The 23,469-nt window shown below is 41.5% G+C and overlaps 1 protein-coding gene across 2 annotated transcripts in view; it reads right to left on the bottom strand.

Moving 5' to 3' along the window:
- Positions 1-668: 668 nt before the first annotated feature.
- Positions 669-23,469, bottom strand: part of MMD (monocyte to macrophage differentiation associated) — a 26,225-nt gene continuing 3,424 nt past the window's right edge. The window contains exons 2-7 of one of the 2 annotated variants that reach the window (XM_006178146.2): positions 19,344-19,425; positions 15,347-15,507; positions 12,012-12,086; positions 10,290-10,391; positions 8,311-8,380; positions 669-2,580 (exon numbers count right to left, since the gene is read on the bottom strand). In XM_006178146.2, coding sequence (XP_006178208.1) covers positions 2,380-2,580; positions 8,311-8,380; positions 10,290-10,391; positions 12,012-12,086; positions 15,347-15,507; positions 19,344-19,425 — 691 coding nt within the window. In that variant the 3' untranslated portion in view covers positions 669-2,379. The remainder of the gene's footprint in view (positions 2,581-8,310; positions 8,381-10,289; positions 10,392-12,011; positions 12,087-15,346; positions 15,508-19,343; positions 19,426-23,469) is intronic. The other variant, XM_014553680.2, reaches the window with a different exon arrangement.

The following is a 23,469-nucleotide window of genomic DNA, read 5'->3' as shown; positions in this document are numbered from 1 at the left end:
CCTGAGGGTTTACGGAGGCTCTAAACTGTGTGAATATTTGTTTTCTTTTCCGTGTGCGTGCCTGGCCAATTTTCAGCTGAAGTTTTTCGAGTCATTTGTTTCTGCTGACCCTACCAATGCTGTGGTGTAAACGGAGTAAGAGGCTTTGGAACTGGATGTAGACCTGGGCTCCTGGCCCAGTTCCCGGACCAAGGACGAAGCAGTGGACGCTCTCTGTGACCTGCCCTGCAGAAGAGGCAGAGGGAAATCTAACACTACAATCTAACACTAGGCTTGCAACATGATGTGTATCTGCTTGGTAACAGAAAAGCCTGTAACCTCAGCCCTATAGTGTAATATGTTACATAAACTAAACCAAAGGTTTCTCTGGGTAAAGATAGATCATCTGTAACACTGATAAGCTTTAGGCCCAGACCAGCATGTTTTAAACTGAAAATGTGGGTTGATTTTAATGTTTACGCTGGCTCTGGCAATTCCATTATCATAAAAAAATGGACTGGAAAGTTCTAGATGATAGGGCACTTTTGTTTTTCTTTCCATCCTGACTTTACCAAAAAAAAAAAAAAAAAAAAAAAAAAGGCCAGTATACGAATTACAAATGCTGGATGAGCTCAAGCTTTCAAAAATATATTATCATTTTCACAGTCATCTAATTTAGAGGCAGTGGAACAAATCCAAGTAACAATTTTATTTTAGTCTACAGCACAATTTTTTACATACATTTTAGTGGTTTTGACAGTGTTACTTCTGAGCAGACTTTAAATGAATCCACAAAAGTTAATATATTAAAAATAAAATATACTCAATAAAATAATAGGCATTCAGATGTTCAGGATCATGCAGCCAGGGGTGGTCTGGTCGGTGTCATCACTGGGTACACCTTGCATATTTAAGAAGTCACCAGCAAAAAGTAGTTCTTCTGTTCCCGTATAATTTACCAAATTCAGAGAGTTCTAAACATACACCCACAAAATAAACCCTCATTTAAAGCCACAACAGCACACAATTTCAATGAATTGAATTCAATGTATTGTCAATCCAACAATTCCAATGATCAAACCCATTACTGGAACACAGGCAGTATCAGCACCTGATCTAAAAGTAAAAGGCAAGGTTATCCCACTTATTAAAACACCAACAAGAGATTAATCAACAAAGCAACTAATACGTTAATCTTAATGTAAGACACTGAGGGAAAACCAAAACAATATATTAAATACCACTCCACTGAGCCTGGATATAACCCATGGACTGTAGACACATGAGTTTCTACCTGGCAGACAATGCTTTAAATACTTTTCTATAAAAAAAGGAAAAAAGTATATCAGGAGATGCAAAGGAAAGGTAGAAATGTGAATTTATGCATCTAGTTCCACAATTTAAAATGAATATCAAACTGATAATATAAAGCTAAGTGACAATGACGTAACCACTGGGCACCAAACAGGCATTCCCACTATTCACTGGAGTCCAACGGACGGTCAGCCCAACAACATGCTCCCAGGCCAGACTGAATTCTCATCCGCTGCAGAAAAAGACCCTGAAGAAAACATGGCAAAGACACGGAGAAAAAGTTGAGTCTTTTGAAAAAGTTAATGATATCAAAATACTTTTCCATCACGGGTAAACCAAACTAGGTCAAGTATGTGGCCCAAAGCAGCACGGAATTCAGAGTCAGAGGTTGGCAGAAAAGTTTGGAAAACTTGCAGTTTTTCAAAATCGGCAATTTCTCCATGCTTAATAAAACGATCAGAAGAGGTCTGTCTGTTCACTTGTGGAATGTTGACAGCTTGCTGCAAAAATTCACAAGGATGAGGAACCACAGAGATGCACTTCAATGAAGTATTTTTTTAAAAATTTATAAAAAACTGAAGTTTCTATTTAAAAAATAACCACATCATGCCAAGATGAAACATGGTAAAAAAAGCAGTGAAAGTTCTGTCCATGATTCTTCACACAGCTAATGGGAAAGTGATAGAAACCACTGTCTCTTAAAAAGGAAGTTTTGTTATTGCACTGACTTTGACAACCTGACCTAGTTAATTTAGAAAAAATCATGTAGTAAAATCTGTAAAATTAAAATACAAAATTCTGGTTTGTAAACATCAAACTGGCCAAGTCTATCCAGAGTCCTTCATGATAGTGGAATGGAATGAATAATTAATTCACTGCCTTATTAGCTGTGAGGGGGGAAAAATTCCAGAACACAGCCTTTACACTTTCACAGTAATTATATTCAAAAGATACAAAGAAAGTCAGTGCAGTCGTCTTCTTTTTTTGTTTTTTTGTTTTTCCTCCTTTGTGCAATTTTCAGCTCTTACCCGACTCCTAAGTGCCATAATTGAAACAATACTGGTTTGGAGACCTAGTACAGTTTGGTCATAAGTGTCGCATAAAGTCTGTTGGACTTCGGTAAAGGTATTTCCAGATGGCATAGTAGTGCACGGCGGCTGCCGTGGCCACGAACAGGTGCCAGATGGCATGGGCAAACGGAATGACGCCGTCACTCTTGAAGAACACAACTCCCAGGCAATAAATTAAGCCCCCACAGGCAAGTTCGTGGAGTCCATCGGTGTTATTCTGTCGACAGAAGGAAAAATGACGTCACTCTGAGGTTAAAAGCTAAAGAGTTCATTGTAACTCCCCCTAAGCCTCCTGAGTTTCCAGACAATGAAGTAGCTTTGCAGAGACAGAATCCTGCTCTGTAAACAGGAGCTACACTGAGAAGTCTATCTCATACATCGACCTGGATTCCTACCTGGGTTGGCAGTCTTGACTGGACCAAGCAGTCAGGTCACAGGTTCCACAGTGAAAAGCAGCGCCACCTGCCGTCGACCGCAGGTGTAAGCAGGCTGCAGTCACAGCCAGACAGGACGGTTCATTTTAATAAAGTACAATCCCACCTCTCATCTTCCCCCTTTAAGAGCTCTCTTCCCGACTCAGGCGCACCCACGCCACTCCACTTACAACCCACACCCTCTGTGCTCCTCCGACACTGGGCTACACTAATCCCTTTTCCGAGACTCCTCCCTCTTCTGCGAGCTTACAGCTTCCTCGGGGCTGACCAGGAAGTCACTGCGAGGTGCGACCTGGGATGCGAGGTGAACAATGGACTTCCAGCCTTCTAGATGCTGCCAGGCCTTTTTGTCTTTGGGCCTGGGAGTTTCTTAGCTTAGCAGGAAATTAACCGTCGTGTGTGCTTCAGCACAAAAAGGAGAACCCATAGGCGGCCCTTGGTTTTCAAAGACCTACAAGGTTCACGGGGCTGTGTGAACGAGAGGGGAGAACAGGGGCAGGGCTCAGGAAGCGGATGAGAAAACAAGCCAGGATTCCTGGGAACCAGGAAGAGAAAGGTCTCAGGCTCCGCAGGGCGAGTGAAGCCTAAGCTGGGTCGCGGCAGGGCCTTGAGAGGGGACACGCGTGTGGAAGTCCCAGAGGCCTGGGCACTGACAGCTGCGACCTTGTGAGCCGCAGGGCGGGTCGCTGAGGCCAAGCCTAACAGGGCATGCGGGGAGGCTCCAGGCCAAAGCCATGGCAGCCATGGAGGACGCGACCTGAGAGCCAGGTGGGAGGTCCAGGGCCAAGGTGAGGATCAGCCCTACTGTCTAAGCTCTCATAAGGACCATGGATTTTGTGGGATCAAAAGATGAGGAAGGGGCCAATTCAAAGACCGGACATCTCACCACCCCAGATTTCATTTTCTTTAAAAAGGAAAATACAGCAAAACGTAACCCCCCACACACTATTTCCTAAAGGTTTTAAAGCAATTAATATCCATTAATTACACAATATTCACTGTGTACGTGTATTAGGGACATTTTTCTGAGAGGGTTAAGGTTTTCACGGGAATCGCACAGGGGCATCTGACTCCCAGTGATGAGAGTCACTCATCCCACACAACCCCCTTATTTCAGAGATGAAGACACTAAGGCCAGAGACACGAAGTAACCCGGACAAAGACATCACTCTTTCCTCTGCTGAAACAATAAACAACAGACCAAACCAAGCCTGCAGGTTGGTTTTGACACACATTCTGCTAATAGTTCAAGATACCACATCTGCCTTATCAACTTTCAAAGAACCAGGACATAGTTAATCCTAAAACAAACGGAACCAGGTATGTCTTCTTAATTATGGTCATTACTGTGTTTCCATGTACCAGGAACTGTTTGAAGCACTCATTTAATCTTCACAACCCTAACTTAGGTGCTATCTTTATCCCAATTTTACAGATGAGAAAGCTAGAACACAGATTAAATAATTTGACTAAGGTCACATAGCTTTTAAGTGTCAGAATCAGGATTTGAACTGAGAACCAAGGTGGTCAGTTTCCTGAAATTACATTCGCTGTTTTCTTTTTTTGGCAGAGGGTTGGGGGGAGGTGGTCATTTTAAAAATTGTCAATTTACATAGTGTAATGCATAGGTCTTAAGTGAACAGGGAGTTTTAATAAATGCACACACCTACGTAACCTAAACCCCTACCAAGATACACTAGTATCTTAACACCCTATAAAGCTCTTTGGTTCCCCTTCCCAATCCTGGACAATCCCTTCCACCAAGGCAACCAGTTTGTACTGCTGTTGCCACAGACTAAGCCTTTATGTTCCAGAACCTCATATAAATGGAATTATGCTGTATGTACATTTTTGTGTCTGTCTTCTTTTTTGCTCAATATAATGGTTTTGAAATTCACGCATGTGCTAATGTATATGGTCATTCCTTTCTATTACTTAGCATTCCATTGATTTAACATAATTTATCAATTCTTTCCATTTGGGGGCTATCATGAATTAAAAATTCATACTTATATTATTTTATAAGTCCTTTCGTAGCTATATGTCTTCATTTCTGTTGGGTAACACCTGTCGAGTCATAAACGTATGCTTAATTTTATAATAAACGGCTAAACAAATTCCCAAAGCGGCTTTACCATTTTACACTGTCCCCAGCAATGTGTTAGGATTCCAGTTATTTCACATCCTTGCTGGTATTTGGTGGCATCAGTCTTTTAGATTTAATTTTAGCCATTCTGCAGGGTGTATACTGCTGGCACACTGAGGTTTTCATTTTCATTTCCTTGATTTCCCTGGTGACGGGTGACACTGAGCGCTTCTTCAAGGGCTGCTGGGTACTTGTGTACCTTTCTGTTTGTAAAGTGTCTGTTCAAGTGTTTTACCCATTTTTACAGAATCAGTGTTTTATTATTGATTTAGAGTCCTTTATATATTTGAGATACATGACCTTTGTCAGACACATAGAGAGTGCAAATGTTTTCTCCCAGGCTGGGGCTTGCCTATCCATTTTCAAGTTCATTTCTTCTGCAGTATCTCATCTGTTGTTAAACCCCTCCAATAAACTTTTTCCTTAACATACAGTTTTCAGATCTAGAATTTCCACTTGGCTCAATTTTTTAATAGCTCCATTTCTTTTCCTTAACTGTTTACTCCATTATGTTTTGAAGTCCCGGTATGCTATTTCAACACCTCTGTCATCTTTGGCTCTGTTTTTATTGACCTGTTTTTCCTTAGGTATGTAGGTCACGCCTTCCGGCTTGTTGCTTATCTCATAATATTTGTTTGGGTAATGGATGCCAAGTTGTTAAAGAGTATAGATTTTGTTGTCTTCCTCAAAAGAACGCTGTTTGTTCCAGTAGGCAGTTTATTTACTGGGGGATCAATTTTATCCTTTTGAGGTTTCTGGGCTTTGTAATGGGCAGTGCCAGAGCCCCCTCACTCTAGGGCCAGAGCAGCTCTTATCCTAAGGTGTGGTCTTGCTAGGGTCCATGGAATACCCGAGTTGTTCAGCATGGTCTCTCCACGCTGGCTGGCTGGCTGGAACTCTGCTATTCCCCAGCACCAGGCTCCCTCTGGCATCTCCATTTATTCCACAGCCTTCCCAGAGCGATCTCAGCCAGAGCACACACAGAACCTTGTCCTGCACGAATGCAGCTTCGTATTTGGGCAAGGACTGAAGCAGACCCCTTTGTAGGTTTCTGGACTCTCCTCTGTAGGAGAGGCCCGCTCCTCTCTGGTGCCCGGCAACAAAACTGCAGCCGGCTCGGGAGCTGAGACGCTCATTTGTTTCCTCCACCCAGGCTGCTGCTCATGGGCTCCACCTCCTCCCACTGCAGTTTGGAAAGTGCTCTTCGGGAGAAAACTGCGGTGCATTTGAAGGTTGTCTTCTGCTTTCTCTCCCCTCAGCAATCACAGTCCTACATATCTGTGTTCAACGCCAAAAAAACAGTTGTTTCCTGCCCTTTTCTTAATTTTACAGTAAGTCTGATACCCATTTTTCTGACCGGAACACCAAAGGTTTGAGCCTTCATTACTTAACACGGTTTCACTGTTCCTTCAGATGCTTATGAGGTTGTTTCTGATCTCTCTCTGCCTAGCTCACTGGCTTTATTACAAGACTTGCTCTGCCTGCAAAATTACACCCCCTCACGCATACGTGCAGATTCACACAGGTACTATTTTCGGTGCTTCAGAGACGCTCGTGCATTCCCCGTCTCTGCGGCTTCCTTCGTGCTGGATTCTCTACCTGTACCACGTGCATCACCCTTTCCATCTCTTGGCTCCTACCTGCCTTTCCGAATCAGCTTAAATAGTGTTTCCTCTGGTACTTGTGTCATGAGCTCCCACAGCGGGCTGCACTTTCCCCAATCAAAGACATTATAAAACTTCACAGTAGTTTCTTATTTTACATGAACCGTATTTTCCTGCTTGAGTCTAAGTTCTATCCGGGCAAGTGTGGGGCTTCTCCTGTTTGAGGATCACTGACATTAGTCACCTGCTATTGTACCACTTCTGAAAACGTCAATGAAAGATTTAGGCTGGTACAAATACTGGATGAACTTGCTTTTATGATACCCAGAGGGAATGTACTTGAAGTTCCACTCTAATGATTAGTAACCTGGCCACAAAGACCTTGCTGACATAGCTTTGGGTGTCCTCTGTTACCCTCTAACTATATGGCCTTCAAGGCAGACTTTCTCATTCTGTCACTCACCTCCCTGCCCTCACCATCCCTTGTTGCCTTTACCAACTACACTATATACGTATAAATGTATTTTTGGTGATAGGTAATTATTTAAGCCATCATAAACCTCAATGAACATACCTTGTTACATTCTCATACGACAATACCCTCTGAAAAAAACATAAGCAAACCTATAAATCCTAAACCTGGCACAGGTGTTTTCTGTGACCAGGGCAAGAACTACGCACAGCAAAATCACATCCTTGTAACAGGCCTGTGGGCACAGGATTGAATTACAGGTACAATTTAGACTGTTGCAGGCTGAGAAGAGAGTTCAAACTGAATACACTGTGAGTGCCTTAATGAACATACTGGCTATTGCCCAAGAATGCAGCCTAGGACGTGGGAACACATAAACTAAAGGCACAAGTGACCAGTGGACGGGCTCGTGAAGCTGTTATGTTATGTTACTGTTTCAAATTGACAGCACTGATTTCTCAACAGTAGTCCGTCTGAATGGGAGAACAAAACACATACATCCAACTGCTACTACAGGAAATGCCATGCTTTCACCCAAAGTCCACAAAAGAAATTTTCAAGCAAAGTTAAACAAAAAAAAAAAAAAAAAAAAAAAAAAGCACTGTCCTGAGAAAGAGAAATAAGATGACTTAAAAGCAAGTGAAGGGGCAGGGTATAGCTCAGTGGTAGAACATGTGCTTAGCATGCACGAGGTCCTGGGTTTAATGCCCAGTACTTCCATTAAATAATAAATAAATACATGAATAAACCTAACTACCCCCCCCCAAAAAAAACACAAGTTAAAGGAAAAGTAAGAGTGAAGGGATCTGAAAAATATCCAATAAAGCATTGAACCAAATGAACTTACGAGGTCCTTTTAATTCTTAAGTTCTAGAAGTCACTAATTTATATTTTCTTTTTAAGAAACCTCAAATTCACCCTTGTCCAGGGATTTAGGGTTAAGATAAAAGTAATTCAAGTAGAAATGCCCACCTTCACATCATTTCGCACCTCTTTGGGAAAAGGGTGGGGGTGGGTGAACAGAAAGATTATACAGAAGAAGAAATACAGCAGAAGCCACATGGAAGGACACAGTTAAATGTGCAGCTTTTCCACAATGGAGAGAGTAGCCAGTACAAGTTGCGGCACGTTGTAATTCATGTATTTTTTTCTTTTGAGTCTCTCTTTAAGGGACATGTCATAACTTCAGAAAGAAAAGCTACATCTTGTCTCTGCAGACAAAATATTAACAGTCACAGAGATTTAAAAGGAAATAAGGTGAAGTAACTAAAATTATGAAGCCATTTCTTACCATTGATGTCACCACCAAGGCTGGAGAAAATCCCATCGTAAGATAGAAAAAGAGCTCAACCACCTTGTACCTGCAGAACAGAAATACCATTCATTTAACTTCTCTATTCCCTACAGACCATTTCCTTACCAGTTGTTCCCTTTTTTCTTTTGGAAAGACAAATGTAAACTCTTAACTATTCAAAGAAAATGTATTTTTCCAGTAGGAGACCATTAGGCTTCCTAACTGAAATACTGTCACTGAGTAACAATGAACTAGCATTTCTTTTGGGATTAAGGCATCAAATTCCATGTGCTACCTGGAAAATGTTTTCTGCCAAAAATAGGTATCACTGAACCCAGTCCCCTATGCACTTCACCGTTTCCAACCCCAGGGTGTCTGCCCTCACCCCACCCCAGTCCTCGCTCTGCGACACTGAGACTATGAAGCTGCACAGGGAAGCGGCGTACAGCCTACTTTCTCAGTGGCAAAGGGGTGGGAGCCCTAAGGAACGAAGGACATGTGTTTTGGACTGTCTCTTTATTCTGCGTCTGCATAAAATTCAATTTCTAAGGTTCGTCACATTAGGCTGCAGAATGTCTGAACATGCTAAGAAATGCACCATCCTGAAATTCAACTTATATCTCTGCCTAATCAAACTGGAAACCGCCCAAAGGCGGGGACCACGTGCTATTTGTGTTTGGGTCCGCAGGGCCTAGGACAGTACGTGGCACCATTTAGGTCCTCCCTAACACCTGCCAAAGCGGGTGCCAAGGGCGCCTCGCATCTCATTCGTAGCATTTTATACTAAGTCCACCATGAAGTTAACTATTTCAGGGAACTGGGGAAGAATGTGGGTTTGGTTTACATCCGAAGGCCCAGAATAGGAGAAAAGACAGTTGTCTTATTTTATTTCCTATTTTATCCAAGGGTATAAATTAGGGGTTTGAGCCTGAGAAGCAAACTGTTCTCTTGGAGAGATATATATATATACACATACACAACACATAACACCACTCAGAATTGCTAATTATGGTCAAAATGCATTTAAAGTGAATTTCAAAGTTGGAGAGGAGTTGACTAAAACTACCATTTTCCTCCGAAAAGGGAAAACAATTTAATGCTTTGTGATAAACACAAATTATGTTCAATTCTGACGGCCATTCTGCCAAAAACAATAGATCAAGAATTTAATAAACTGAATCCGATGACAATGATTTCATGGCTTTCGGCTGCTTAAGTCCAGGCACGTGAGATAATGAACAGAGCCATGGAGTAGGAACTGGGACACATGGGTCCTCATTCCAGATGAGTCACTAATTTGATGCACGTCCTAAATGCTCTCATTTTTTTAAGCATGAAGCGGAAATAGATAACCTTGAAGGGCTCCTCTAGAATAAGATGCTAAATTTCAGTAAGCTTCCTTTTTCGATTGCTTAACACTTACGACTATGAGCTACGAAAAATGGGTTAAAAAAAGTGTGTCCCATGGTTAGGAGACTAAGAGTTTAGATGCCCACCCAAACGTCCCCTTTCTCAGGGAACCCTAATGGTGAACATCTTCTGGGTCCCTAAGTAGGTGCAACACAACTGAGTAAGTGTTGTGTTGGGTGCTTAATATCTATTATCTTTACCCTTCATAGAAACATTGGAAAGCAGTTCTTTTTCTCATGTGGTAACTGTAAAATCATACAGGAGAAGGCTAGTTTGCTGACAAAGCTAGTCTGGCTGAGGATGTGAAATGAGGTCTGAGAGACTCTAAAATTGTCATTTCAGATGAGGGACAAGTCCACCCTGTCATCACACCACAGAGGTGGCAATCATTTCTTTCTGCAGCAATCTGTCCACCAATAATGAATACCGAATGGTTCTGAAGATTTGTTAAAACGATATATCTTGTGTTTATGTATTTCTACTATTTTGAAATGCAAATACAAATTGTGTTGCAGATAAAATTTAGGAATTTTAAACCTATCAAATGTAAAATTATTTTCTCTTACTTTTCATGGTAGAGAAATACATAAATGGTTCCTCCAGCTGCCATGAGCCAGATAAACCAACGCATATGAGATGCCAGGGGTCCAAGTTCACGGAGATTTAACCTAAAAATGTAAACATGACAACAAAGAACAGAAGTGATAAGTGACCAATGAAGGGAATTCATACAACCTGTGTTTTCCTCTAATTCTGAAAACTGGGAGAGAAGGTCCAAGGATAAGGCCAGAAAGAAAAAGCATTCAGCATGGCATGGAGGTATCTGGCAGGGTAAAATTAATAACTCAAAGATAAAATTGTCGTTCAACCTCTAAGACTCAGAATTAGTTCCAATGTGGTTTAAAAATAGAACCAGCTAAAAGGAGACACGCAGAAGTGAGTCCCGGCTTACCCGTGGTGCCTGACTTTATTAGGCAGACGGCTGTAAAGGCTACTCGCCTTCTTACTTCTGACATCATATCTGGGAGCAGGCTGTTTACAAAGCTCCCTGAGAACTCAACAAAATCTTGAACCGGATCACACACACAGCGGGTACCTAACACACAGACCCAGTGCCTCCCTCATCAATTTCTCCGCCAAGACAGAACCTGAGAAGAATTAGCCCAACGCGTTACGAAAGATGTTCTGTTAGACTTTAACCGTGGACTCCTGTGAAGCCTGATTTTAAAATGCTGCAAATTCATTTATGGTAAATTCAGATTAAGATGATTTTGAAAAAAAAACATGAAAAAAAAACATTCTGATTGGCTATTACTACAAAATTAATATTTCCAAATGGAAAACGTACTATGTGCATATGGACGACTACATGTGAGCAACTTGCTTACTGCAATATTTGATTCTTCAGCTTACATTTTAAATTTTTATTTACTTATTTTAAATTGTGGTATACTTCACAAAAGCCTTTATGTGTTCTCGTTCCAACATGATGCAGACCTATAATTTAGTAACAGGCATTGGAGAGAGGCGGCACTTACTTCTCACTCCAAACAGACAATTAGGTTTCTTTGGAATGATGGGTGCTGCATTAGTCAGGATCTAGAGGCCTGCTGTTTCTCATGACGACAGCAGCTGATGGCATACTGCGGATTTCTGAGTGTCTGAAACTGGACCATGTCTTGATGGAGGAAAACTAATGTTTCTTTAATTGTGGGCTTCAGAGCAGCAAAAAGTTCTATCTGATCTATACCAAAAGGGCAGGAAGGTCAAGGAAACGGAACTGAATACTAGGCGTTTTAAATAACTAAGTAGTTTGGCTAGATCTCTTTCTCATATAGCCAAACAAATGAGAAACGCACTCCAGCTACTGCGCTGTGAACTGGAGGCAAACTACAAGTTTCAGAAGTGAGCTTGCTTTCTAACACACATTTACAGCATTTCCACGTAAACAATGAGATGTCCAGCTACTGTGAAGAGCAGCGGACACATACAGAGAGAATTTGGAAGGCAAAGGTAACACATTTCAGAAGAGCATGCCACCGGCACACGAGTCTGCAGCACCTCTCTCGAACAATCCAATGCCGGATAGGTGTTCTGAAGAGCAGCAACTCTCTCCCCTAAAAACCTGCAGTCTGAACCAGGTAAATCAAAGTGGAAAAAAAAGTGCATGTAGGCATGTGTGTTGTGGGTGGGGAGGGGGGAGCCTAGGGGCAGGGACAGGAAGAAGGGAGGGCTGAGAATTCTCTCATCAAAACACTATCTTCAAAAACAGAAAGGCTGTGTCTTACCATGGAGTATAGGAAGCGGCAATGAAGAGATAGATCACCATTCTGTCACACATGTGGAAACAGTGCTCCACTGTCCTGGGGGGAAACGCAAGTTAGACAGAGTTTCCAGAAATTCTTCAGACTGGCAGTAGGAGTTATCACTCCACTAACCCTGCAACCTCCACTCATGTTCCAGTGTCTCATGGCCAGTCTGCCTTGGCCTTCAAGGTCACATGGTATTTTTTTTTTTAATTTTGTTTTTATTTATTTTTGATGTCCAGAGCAACATTATTCAGAATAGCAACAAACAAAACTAAAAAGAACCTAGTAACAGACTAAATGCTCATTCACAGACTGAGAAATAAGATTATATAAGTACTTGGAAAATTATAAGTAATAGTGGAGGATGCCAGAAGTACACTATAAAAACTGAGTTTTAACATAGGTTTTTTTAAAAATAGCTTTTTCTTTTAAATTTCAGAGTTATTTATTTTTTTTAGTTGAGGTATACACACAGCTATTTTTTGCAGGGGGTAGGTAATTAGGTTTATTTATTTATTTGATTTTTCAGTGATAGCTATTCTTTGTTTTTCTTTTTGGTTTGGGGAGGTAATTAGGCTTATTTATTTCTTTACTCTTAGAAGAGGTACTGGGGATTGAACCCAGGACCTCATGCATGCTAAGCATGAGCTCCACCACTTGAGCTATACCCTCCCCCTCTATACACAGCTATTCTTAATGATATGAAGCCACAAGTAAGAGCTTTGTATTGTTTTAAGATTGCACATACATACCACAGTGCAGAGCAAAAATTGTCTAGGCTCTTTCCTTTTAGAATGTCTTTTGAAGAAGCTTTTATTCCAAATATCCTAGTGCAGACAGTAAGTTGTAATAAAGCAAATTTAGAAACTAATTAGGAACAGCAATAACACAAACCAGGAAAGGAAAAAAAAAAAAAAAAAAAAAGCGTTGTTTGCTGCCAAGAGGGTAGCCACCTGGGTTTCTGAGCAAGTTCTTCCTTCCAAACTGAAGAGTCAGGAAGTGAACAGAGATCTGGCTTGCAGGGGTCTGTTCAGAAAACGGATGAGACAGAATCCGCCCTTTACAGAGGTGATTTAAAACTACAACTGCGCTGCTTCCCCTTGGATCCGTTTTCAATGTCCAAGGGGACAGTGGCCATGGTCTGGGAGCACCAGTATTAGATTCTGCCTCACCGCACACACAGTGTCGCCCAGAGTTCACTGAGGATGTTGTGGTCACAGTGTTAGTCACGTGTTAGTAAAGAAGTGAGAATAATTTAAGTCACAAGTCTGAAAAAGCCAACAGTGGATGAATGCTTCTCAAACTTGACTGCCTACCAGAATCACCTGGGGAGCTCATAAAATACAGTCACAAACTTCAGTCCAGAAGCTTCTAATTTAAAAGGGCTAGAGGAGGAGGCAGAAGGCGGAGGGAAGAAGAGAATCTCTTTTTTCAACTCCTTGGATGACTGTGATTCCAAGCCAGGCTTGGGGCCTTTCTGATTCTGCTTTCTAGACTTTTACGCACTGTGGCAGCAGGTGAAGTCAGGCCTGCAATTTTATTCAACATCCACCATCCACCTCTCTGACCCTCACTCTCCTTACAAGTAAAGCAGAAATAGTAACATTTCTATCACAGAGCATGTGTGAGCATTAAACGAGATGCTGTAGCCATGTGTTTAACCCAGCACCGAGCACATGGTAGATACTCAATAAACCCTCGTTCACTGTCCTCTATTACATAAATTAAGGCTATACTTGGATTTTTTTTTTTTAATGAATGCAGAGCAAAACTCCACATGTGGCTTATGATTCTAGCAGTGCTATTCCAAGGTTCAGGAGAATCTGTTTTTTATTACACCTCCGTCCCCCGGCCCTGGCAGGGAGGCCCTGAATGCTGAAACAGGTACCTACAACTCTATCAACTCAGAAATCTAGACAGCAGAGCCAAGTCAGCCAAGGCAACCACAAGCACTGGACTGTGCCAAGAGGATAATGAAGTGCTCTGGCCTCCGCGACAGTGCGTCCTAAAGAGGCAGGAAGGTACTTCTGAGGCTCTCTTTTGAGCGTGTCCCAGAGCACTGGTGTGATGCAATGCTGTGGTTTTATTTTAAGCCTAGGGAACTGTCGCCTTATGGGCAAAGGTAACAGATTGCAAACTACAAGCAATACTGTGAAGGGTGCGGTGAGAAAAATCTCAGGACTGGGTGTCGGAGGTCCTGGAATGACCAGATTGTGCTCGAATCACTGACTTGGGCAACTCAGGCTACTTCCATGAGCCTCAGTTTCCCCAGATGAAAATAAAGGGGTTTGGATTAGATGATCCATGAGGAGCCTTCCAGCTCGAAATTCTATGATTCCACATATGAGGAAACCAGTAAAATAATCTCTTGAATCCCAAATCCTGGTCTTAAATAAAATATGCCTTTTTAATATTAGATTGAATATTTGGGTTTTTTTTTTACATTCTCTAAAAACCAAAAGATATAGTCTAATATAGTAAATCACTCTCAAGCCTGCTCTGAATTCTCCTTTTATTTTGAGAAGAATTTTTACCCTTTTGGGTTGTGCAGAATCTATTTTAAAAGCAACTGAATGGTGTGCTGCTCTCTTGGTATTGCCCCAAATTAGACGAGGAATGCTTTCATGTCCTTCTCATTGGGAGGCTCAAGACACAGTACTGTTCAGAAAGTGCTTAACAGCTAACAGTAGCAAAATACGTGAATTTTGTTTGAACAGATACACAGGACCTAATTCTGAAAGCTGAGTTTTGTAAGACAGTAAACCCGCGCTGTAGTGACACCTCCGCATATCACAGAGTCCTAAAGTAATCTGTGATTTCCAGGTCATGTCACATGCGTCGTCTCATTTACCTATCACAAGAGCCTGCAGGTTGGGCATTACCTTTCTCATTTTAGTGATGAAGAAGCAATGTTCCCCACGTCAATGACCTACATAAGGCTAGGTGGCAGGGCTGGGACTCAAAGCCCAACTGGTGAGCCCAGGTTCAGGGTGCTGGTCACCACCCTGCAGCTGCCGGGCTCTTCCTTAGCGAGCTGACACATTGGAAAACAGGTCTCAGGATTTGACGGTAAGTCCTGGGGAAGCAACGTGGTTTTATTTGGTTTCTGAGCAAAGGCTTGCTCTCTTAGATTCACACGGGGGTCCTCAAACTCTGTCCAATCCACAGGAAATGTCCTGAAAGATGGGACGGCATAACAGTCTACAAGGCAGGGAAATGTGCACTCTTTGCCTCCGCTGACCAAAGCATGCCAGCCGAAGAGGCCAACGGGACAACTACCACGACCTGTTGAAAGAGCACACCGCCCACTGTACCTTAAGTGGCTCTTTTTCCATGACACGACGTGAAATACTGTGGAAACGATGAAGAGGGCGCAGAGGCCCACCCCATAAATCCATGCTGTTATCTTTTCCCAGGAGTCGTCAGACAGCCCATGGAGAAGGGCACTGCCCACGATGGCCGGGACAATGAGGAACTGAGAGAAAGGGAAAGGAAGGTAAATATTCAGTAAAACAGTGAGTTAAGGACTTTGCTAAAAATGCCAGGGATAATCTAGGAAGATCATTTTAAAATAAACATCTGCCTTTTCCGGATCATCATAACAAGAGCCAGATGGAGTCGTCAGTTTGCTGCCCAGAAAACAGGTACTGTGTTGTTCAGGGCCCAGGAACCGTGCCCACCAGTGGGTACCTGATCAAGCAGTAAGAATGCAACATTACTCAACTGTGGCAAAACAAATGCTCTTTACCCTAATTTTGTTAGTTAAGAACACGTTTCAGCCTCTTCTCCAATGTGATTTAGGGAAGGCACTTAACGTAGTCAAATGCCAAGCATACACCAAGTTCCCATGGAAGTTCTGATCTTTAAATATTCTTTCCCGTTTCCCCCATGTGCTAATGAAATCCCAGTATTTCAGCAAAGGGTAACTAAATGGATCAAGTCAGTAAGAATTATAATGTGCACACCACACTCGAATAAGCCTTTTGTTCTAGTCTCATGTCCTGATTTCTAGATGTGTGCCTTCCACCCATTTGGGAGCTATTCCAGGGTCAAAGGGTGTTTGGGTTATTTCATTTTTAACAGCACCTTTCAAGTAAGCAGGAGGAATCGACTCCTACCTATTCAAATAATTTCAGGAGACTAGAATCTCAGAATTTTGCTTTCTGCACATTTTATACTACATATGGACACAAATTTCAATGTCTAGTCACATCAGTCTGACTACTAAACATTTTATAATAACAGAAATCATCAGGAGAAATGAACTACTTTATTAGTTATGAGAATAAACATACCTAGCAAAGAATGCAAGCTTTAGCAAACTTATCTTTTTTGTTACCAACCTACTTTTTCCCTCTTGCAAAAGAATATTAAATTCCCCAGATGAGATCAACACTCAATTTCATATGCTGACTGGCATTTTCACTGGCCCAGAACAAAATGAGAAAATTAAGGACAACAAAGTAAGTTTTTCATAAAACAGAATTTAATTAATTTATTTTGAGATTATGCCCTTTCTACTTTTTAAAAGTATGTTCAAATATCTTCTCTGTAATGAAATGATGACGCTAAATGGAAGTTTTTTATTTTGATTTTAGACATTTTACTGCTCTCTGAAATCCAGAAATCAGGGACACAGTTTAGTATGAGGACATTTTCTGTTCTAAAAAAATAATGTAGCTGTTTTATCAGTTTTTCCTTAACTTCAGTTTATACAAGTGTTCCCTGTGACAATCCAGAAGAGATAACCTAAGAAATTATTCAGGTCTATCTGAAGCAAATATTATTCTTAAACGTGAGCTGTGTATCTCAAGGGCCAAAATGTTATATTTAAATGCTCAATATTATGCTAAGTACTAAGCACTTCATTGACTGCATTTATTGGTCAGTGTTATGAAAACTTTCAAGGCACTATTTTCATAACTTTTATCAGTGTTTTGCAGTTGGTAAATGGAGAAAATAATGAATGCATACTGGAACAGTAAGTGAAGGAACAAGCCATATAAACTTACTCAAACTTTTATATTTCTTTTATCCTAATACTGACCTAGATTTAAAAAACACCACATACACACTTTATTTTCTTAGGAGCCTGTGGACAACTGCCTTCAGAAGCAACTTTACTTTTAGCTCTGTTAAATGCATCAGGCATTTAGTCAAGAATAAAAGATGTAAACAACCCAAAAGCCCATCAGCAGACTATTGGTGTGTGTATGCGTGTATATATATTGTGTATACACACACACACACACACACACACACGATGGAATATTACCCAGCCCTAGAGAGAATGAAATATCGCCATCTGCAGCAACATGGATGCACCTAGAGATGATCATACTAAGTGATGTAAGTCAGATGAATATTACGATATCCCTTATATGTGGGATCTAAAAAATTAATACAAATGAATCTACATACAAAACAGAAACAGACCCACAGACACAGAGAACAAACTTGTGGTTACCAAAGGGGAAAGGGGGCAGGGGGAGAGACAAATCAGGAGCATGAAACCTATTATACATTAAATAGATAAGGAACAGGAATTTATTACTATGTAACACAGGGAACTATATTCAGTATCTTGGTGATAACCTACAATGGAAAGTAATCTATATATTATACATATATATAAAACCGAATCACTTTGAATCACCTGAAACTAACACAATATTGTAAATCAACTATACTTTAATTAAAAAAAAAAAAAGAATAAAAGATGGATATCTAGGCAAGTATAGCCAACAATCAAATCAGGCTATGCATTCTCTAAAACCAAGTTTGGCCTCTAAATATTTTAACTCTCTGGTTTTGTGAAGCTCACTTCAGAAAGCACGTCATGAAGGCAAAGACAGGGGTCAGCTCAAGTCTAGAGAATTCCACCAAATCCTTCCTGTCACCAGATCTAAGCCACGGGTCCAGGGAGACTGTCCACTAGTGAAGTTACTCCAAATTTCATTACTGAAGCCCTTTTATGGAATCCAGGGGTAGGCATGCCAGGTAGAAAATTTCTTCTTAAAAAAAAAAAAGGAGCACGATTTCAGCATGTTAATTATTTAAATAAAAATCTTGAGCATCTAAGGAAAAAGAACATTCAGTGATAAAGGAGAATAATGTTTTAGTATTACCAAGTAGTATCTGAATTCTACTATTACAATACATAAAATTGATACTTTATAAGTTGAATTTCCACTAAGTAACGACGAAATGGTATTGTTCTATTAGATTAGAAAGGAATCCACCAAAAACTAGTTTATTTCACATTTATTTGGCATCGTGATTCCTTTACAGGAAACATTAACTATTCTTTGGAGAAGGGAATTAAAGAAATGAAAAGGAACAACTTGAATTCAAGCAAATTTTATTCTAATAGCATATATATGTCACCTACATGTTGTACTAACATTGTCTAAAATAATTAAATTCACCTGTTCTAAACACTCTTCACTAAAGGAATAAATTTGTCTTCTTCTCTATTTCTTGTCTTCAGATGATATACCAGCCATTATCTTTCCCTCAAAAGTCTCACTAAATGCAACTTTCAAAGGGAATAATGAAATCATAAAGGGAAATTTATAATGACACAAGAAAATGCCAATAATGACATTAATATGAAAATACATACACATCCACAAACACCATACACAAAAGGAAGAAATGTAGCCAAATGTTAACAATTTACTTCTAGGTAGTTTTGTTTTTCTTTTATATTTTTCAGTATTTTCTAAGCTTCTTATAATGAACATGTTTTGCTTTTATAGGAAGAAAAAAAATTAAGTAAGAATTTAGGGATTAAATCAGCCTTTTCTTCTACGGTGTGGACTAACATCTGCTCTGAGAAGCAGTGGCCACAGCGGGGAGGGGGAGGATGGCGCTACCTGTTTTAGGGAATCATGTAGTGAAAAAAAAAAGCCACTTTTTCCAACAAATTGTGAACTCTTCTTGACAAATGACCACAGCTGACTGTCTTGAAAAGGCGATTTGTTTCATTCTAGGGGTGACAGTCTTTGTGAAGTAGTCTTCTTTGGTTTTCCTAATAACTATGGTACTTACCATATTATTCTTCTAAAGAAGCCCTTGTCCAAGAAAGCAGGTCCAGGAGGGACAGAGCTGACTGAAGGTCAGAACACTCAAAGTATCTGACACGCTCACACGGAATCTGGTGACACGACCCAGCACTGATGCCATGGTAGGTGAGGTCACAGAAATGAGTAAACCTGACTAATGGGGCTGAGGGTAACAGAGATGACTGCCCCTCCTCCCACCACAGCCCCTGGGGAAGGACAGGAAAGGCAGAAAACTGGTACTCACTGCATGTGTGTAACAGTTAGCAGCATGTTCGTAACAAGTTGGTTTGTAGCGGCCATTGGCGGGGGCTGGGTGGTTCATGAACCTGTAGAGACAGAGACACAACGTGGGATAAGCTCGGAGCGAGTAAAGAACAATGGGGAGGCTTGCCAGTGGTTGTTTGGTCTGTTCTAACTGAAGAGGTGACTCCTGGAAATACCTAGTTACGGGAACAAAACCAAAGCCACTAACTGGGTGTAAACCAAGCCAATAGCAATGGTCCGACAGCAAATGCCCTAGTTTATGGGATTAAGTATCTTTCAGTGTATACAAAAGAAAAACCTTCCACCAGCCAAGGGCAAACAAAAACCAAATACACCCACTTCAACTGGCACCCCCACAGTAAAAAAAAAAAAAAAAAAAAAAAAAAAAATTAAATGGCACAATCAATTCTTAAATCTTAACAGGAAAAAAAAAATCAAGGTAATTTTTGTAAACTTTACAAATACCACTGGTAACTGCCATTTAATGCAAATTCAGTGCATCTGCAAGGTTTCTATTTCCTCTCTCAAAATGTATGCAGCTTTATACATGTAGATCTTTAAACCCTCCATCTCTTGAATAGCAGGCCTGTCCAACTAGTCTCCCTATATTACATTACCTGTTCCGGCACCAGACAGCTTAAATAAATGATACCCGGCTGCCTCCGGGCCACCTGAAACAGGAGGTACATTTTTCACCTGCATCTTCCTGAATTGAGTTTTCTTCAAAATCTAAATATATGACTAGCACCTGATACATTGGCTATAAAATTTGTGTGTATATATCTAACCATCAAAATCTGTTACATATATAAACATATGCCCATATTCCATACCTCCCTTTGGCTAGGTTGTGGCAACGAGAAAAACAGTGAGACATGTAAGTACCACAGGAACAAAAGAGATGAAGAGCATTCCTCCATTCCAGTTTGTGGGTGAGGATACCCCCAACCCCGACCCATACCTGTGCCACGTTTCATGACGGATTCTGGTTTAGTCTGTGTTCCCTAGAAGGAGGGAGATGCAAACTCAGGAATGTATATAAAAAAGAGGCAGCTACCTGAAAGAAGCAGGTGCAGAGAAACAAAGGAGGTAAAAGAGCCCTGGCACCATGCAGGATTCAGGTCTCAGCATTCAGGCAGCATTCGGAGCCTGCAAGATGGCAACAGGCTTTGCACAACAAAGTAGCCTTCTGCTTGAGCTAGTTTAAGGGGGTGGAGGTAGTGGGAGAGGAGATTTTATTCGTCACTAACGAGTTCTGACTAGTCATACCTTATTCATTAACATGATGAAAAAAAAATGGTACCAGGCTAAACCAAATGGCAGAGCCAGGCTGCCAAAAACTGGCTGAAACACATGGTCAAGCCATTCCAAACAGGCCCAGTTTATGAACAAAAGATTAGCCAACAATTTCTCCCTGAATTAAGAAGGGCCTGTTATCCTTAGAGCAAATAAACAAAAATCAAGCGGCACTCCCTGCTAACCAGACATAGAGTCCAGGTGGAAAGTCCACTGGGGAGTGGGTTTGGGACAGTGAAGACATCTTACTTGGACCACCAGTGGGTAGCCATCTAACCAGTGTGCAAAGTATATACTTATGGAATGGAATTCACCAGGTGGCTTAAAAACTATTTGAGAGAAATGTTCAGTTCACGGCTTCAGAATTATTCCAAGCTATTCTCACATAAAGATAAATTAATCTTTTCTCCCCTGATAATCCTTTAAATAATCTGACTAATTTCCTAAGGGAGGAGAGTGTTGCTATACGGCAATTATTTGCAAAAAGGAAAATAATTACCCTCTTGGGAAGAATGCTATAAAAATGTCCCAAGTATTCAAGGACCTCCCTCGTCATTACCCTGAGACATAACGACAGGGCTGTAAGTAGCATACCCTATTAGGAATTGCAAAGGGTGAAGAGCCCGGCTCCAGGATAGTTGAGCGTAGATGCAGTTGCAAGTGCTTTGTGTAGGGCACAGTAAGTAGGATTTGTCTACCCACCACCAGGCTGCAGACTAAAATAGCAATTTATATCTCTGGCCGCCCAATCTAAAAATAGGTCGTTACACAGCAACAGGGATAGACTTCCACATTTTCTCCTAAAAGCAAAGAAGCTGGGTGGTCATGCTTGTGACAGCTTAGCCCCTGCCCACCTGGAATCACTCAGGTTAAAAATAAACTCAGAAGTTGCAGAGGAAAACATTCCACCCATGTGTCTTAAAGGTAGTCTCCCATCGGGCAATAAGGAAGGGGAAGAGCAGGCATGTTAGGCACAGATCACTGTCTGGGACCCCGTGGGACCGACAGCATGTGGTTTTGCTGGGAAATTTACAATGCAGCTTTCCCATTTCTCTCTGATCGCCCAGGGTATGTAATACAGGCTCTTGCAGAAATCACTATGAAATTAGTCACCCAAGATCTAAATGGAAAAGCAGATGTAAAATGCAAATATACTCCCCCACGATGAGTCTATTCTCTTCCCCACAAAAAGATGAGGAGGATTCTCAAGAGTTATGGGAAACAGGTATTTCCACAAGTGGTTATGGAAGATGCCTCTGCTTAAAGCAGAGCCTCCCTGATGGTCACCCAGCGCTAGTGCTGGAAGAGAGATTCCAGCCTGCTTTAGAGGGTCTAGGGGAAGGTGAGTCAGTCCTGGGTGTGGGAACCACACTTAACAAAGCTATTAGTGAAGGAGGGTTTATTCATCCTCTCACTTTCTCTTTAAACACTCTCTCCTGCTTCCCCCTGGTCCGGTGTCCTTACACTCTCCCCATGACAGCATTTCAAAACTGGGCAGGGAAGGAACAGATGGGGACCCAGGGACACAACTTAGCACACTCCAAATGTAGCCCAAAGCAGCATGCCTTCCAAAAGTAAACCTGCAACCTACCAACAGATCTCAGAGGCCTAAGATCAAATCTCAGAATTTATCCTTGATTCTGCTGTGTTTCTCATACTCCAAATGCAAGTGTTGTCAATGGTCTCCGTGCCTGTCCGCAGAAGGACTCTCTTCTTTATCCAGCCGTAGCAACAGTCTATCAACTCAGATCCCCACCGCACACCCCAGCCCAGGTTAAAACCCGTCTGGCTTCCCAAGGTGATTCAGATAACAGTGCGATCCTCTGTGGGCCACAAGGCCTCACTACTTCTCCAGCCTGAAGCTACCTTCCTCTCACTCTCCCCTCCAGCCACACCACATCCCTTCTGCTCCTCAAACCACCAAGGTGTGGCCTGCCTCCAGGCACCTACATTTGCTGCTTATTTCTGCCTGGAACATTCTTCTCCAGAATCCTTAGCCCTCTTCTCACCTGTCAAGCTCAGCTCAAATGTCACCTCCTCAGAGAGGTTTTCCTCACCTTCCTTCCCAAAGTATCACCTCAGCCCTCCCCACTCGACCAGAGCCCTTATCACACTTACTAAGAATCCGACTTTTTTGGCAGGGGGCGGTAATTAGGTTTATTCAAGGAGGCACTGGGCATTGAACCTAAGACCTCATGCAAGCTAAGTATGCATTCTACCACTGAGCTATATCTGTCCCCCAGAATTTGACTTTTTTAACTTGTTTCTTATTTCACGTTTCCCCTCTGTAATGGGAATTCCATGAAGGCTGTCTTGTCCACCAGGTCCTTTCCAGTCCCAAGCACAAGGCCCAGCTTATAGCTGAAGTTTAATAAATAAATGCTGAATGAATGAATAGACATATATTCTGCCTGCGGCTGAACCATTTTATCCTGACCAAGAAAGCCCATTGTCAGTTGGTTTCACTGGGGATTCTGTCTGGGAACAAAGGAAAACAAGCAGTCTTAGAGCCAAGAGAATCCTGAATCTCGTGAAGATGAAATTCTTAAAGGCTAATTAAGACCATGGACATTCCAAGGTCTTGGACATCACTTGATGGAGCAACAGAAGCTGATCCCTGCGCACAGCACCTATTAGCTCCCCTACATGGATAAGCACGATGTTTAGGAAAAGTGTCTGTTGCCAGAGGTGGAGATAGTGGTAAGGGATGTTTAACTTAATTATTAAATAAGGGAGATGGCATATATAAGGAGACTACCTCATGTCTATGATTCAATGCTCTGAGAACACGCAAAAAAATCAAAAACAAA

This window comes from Camelus ferus, chromosome 16 (assembly GCF_009834535.1).
Source record: "Camelus ferus isolate YT-003-E chromosome 16, BCGSAC_Cfer_1.0, whole genome shotgun sequence".
NCBI classification, from domain to species: Eukaryota; Metazoa; Chordata; class Mammalia; order Artiodactyla; family Camelidae; genus Camelus; species Camelus ferus.
This window is presented reverse-complemented; position numbering and strand designations above follow the sequence as displayed.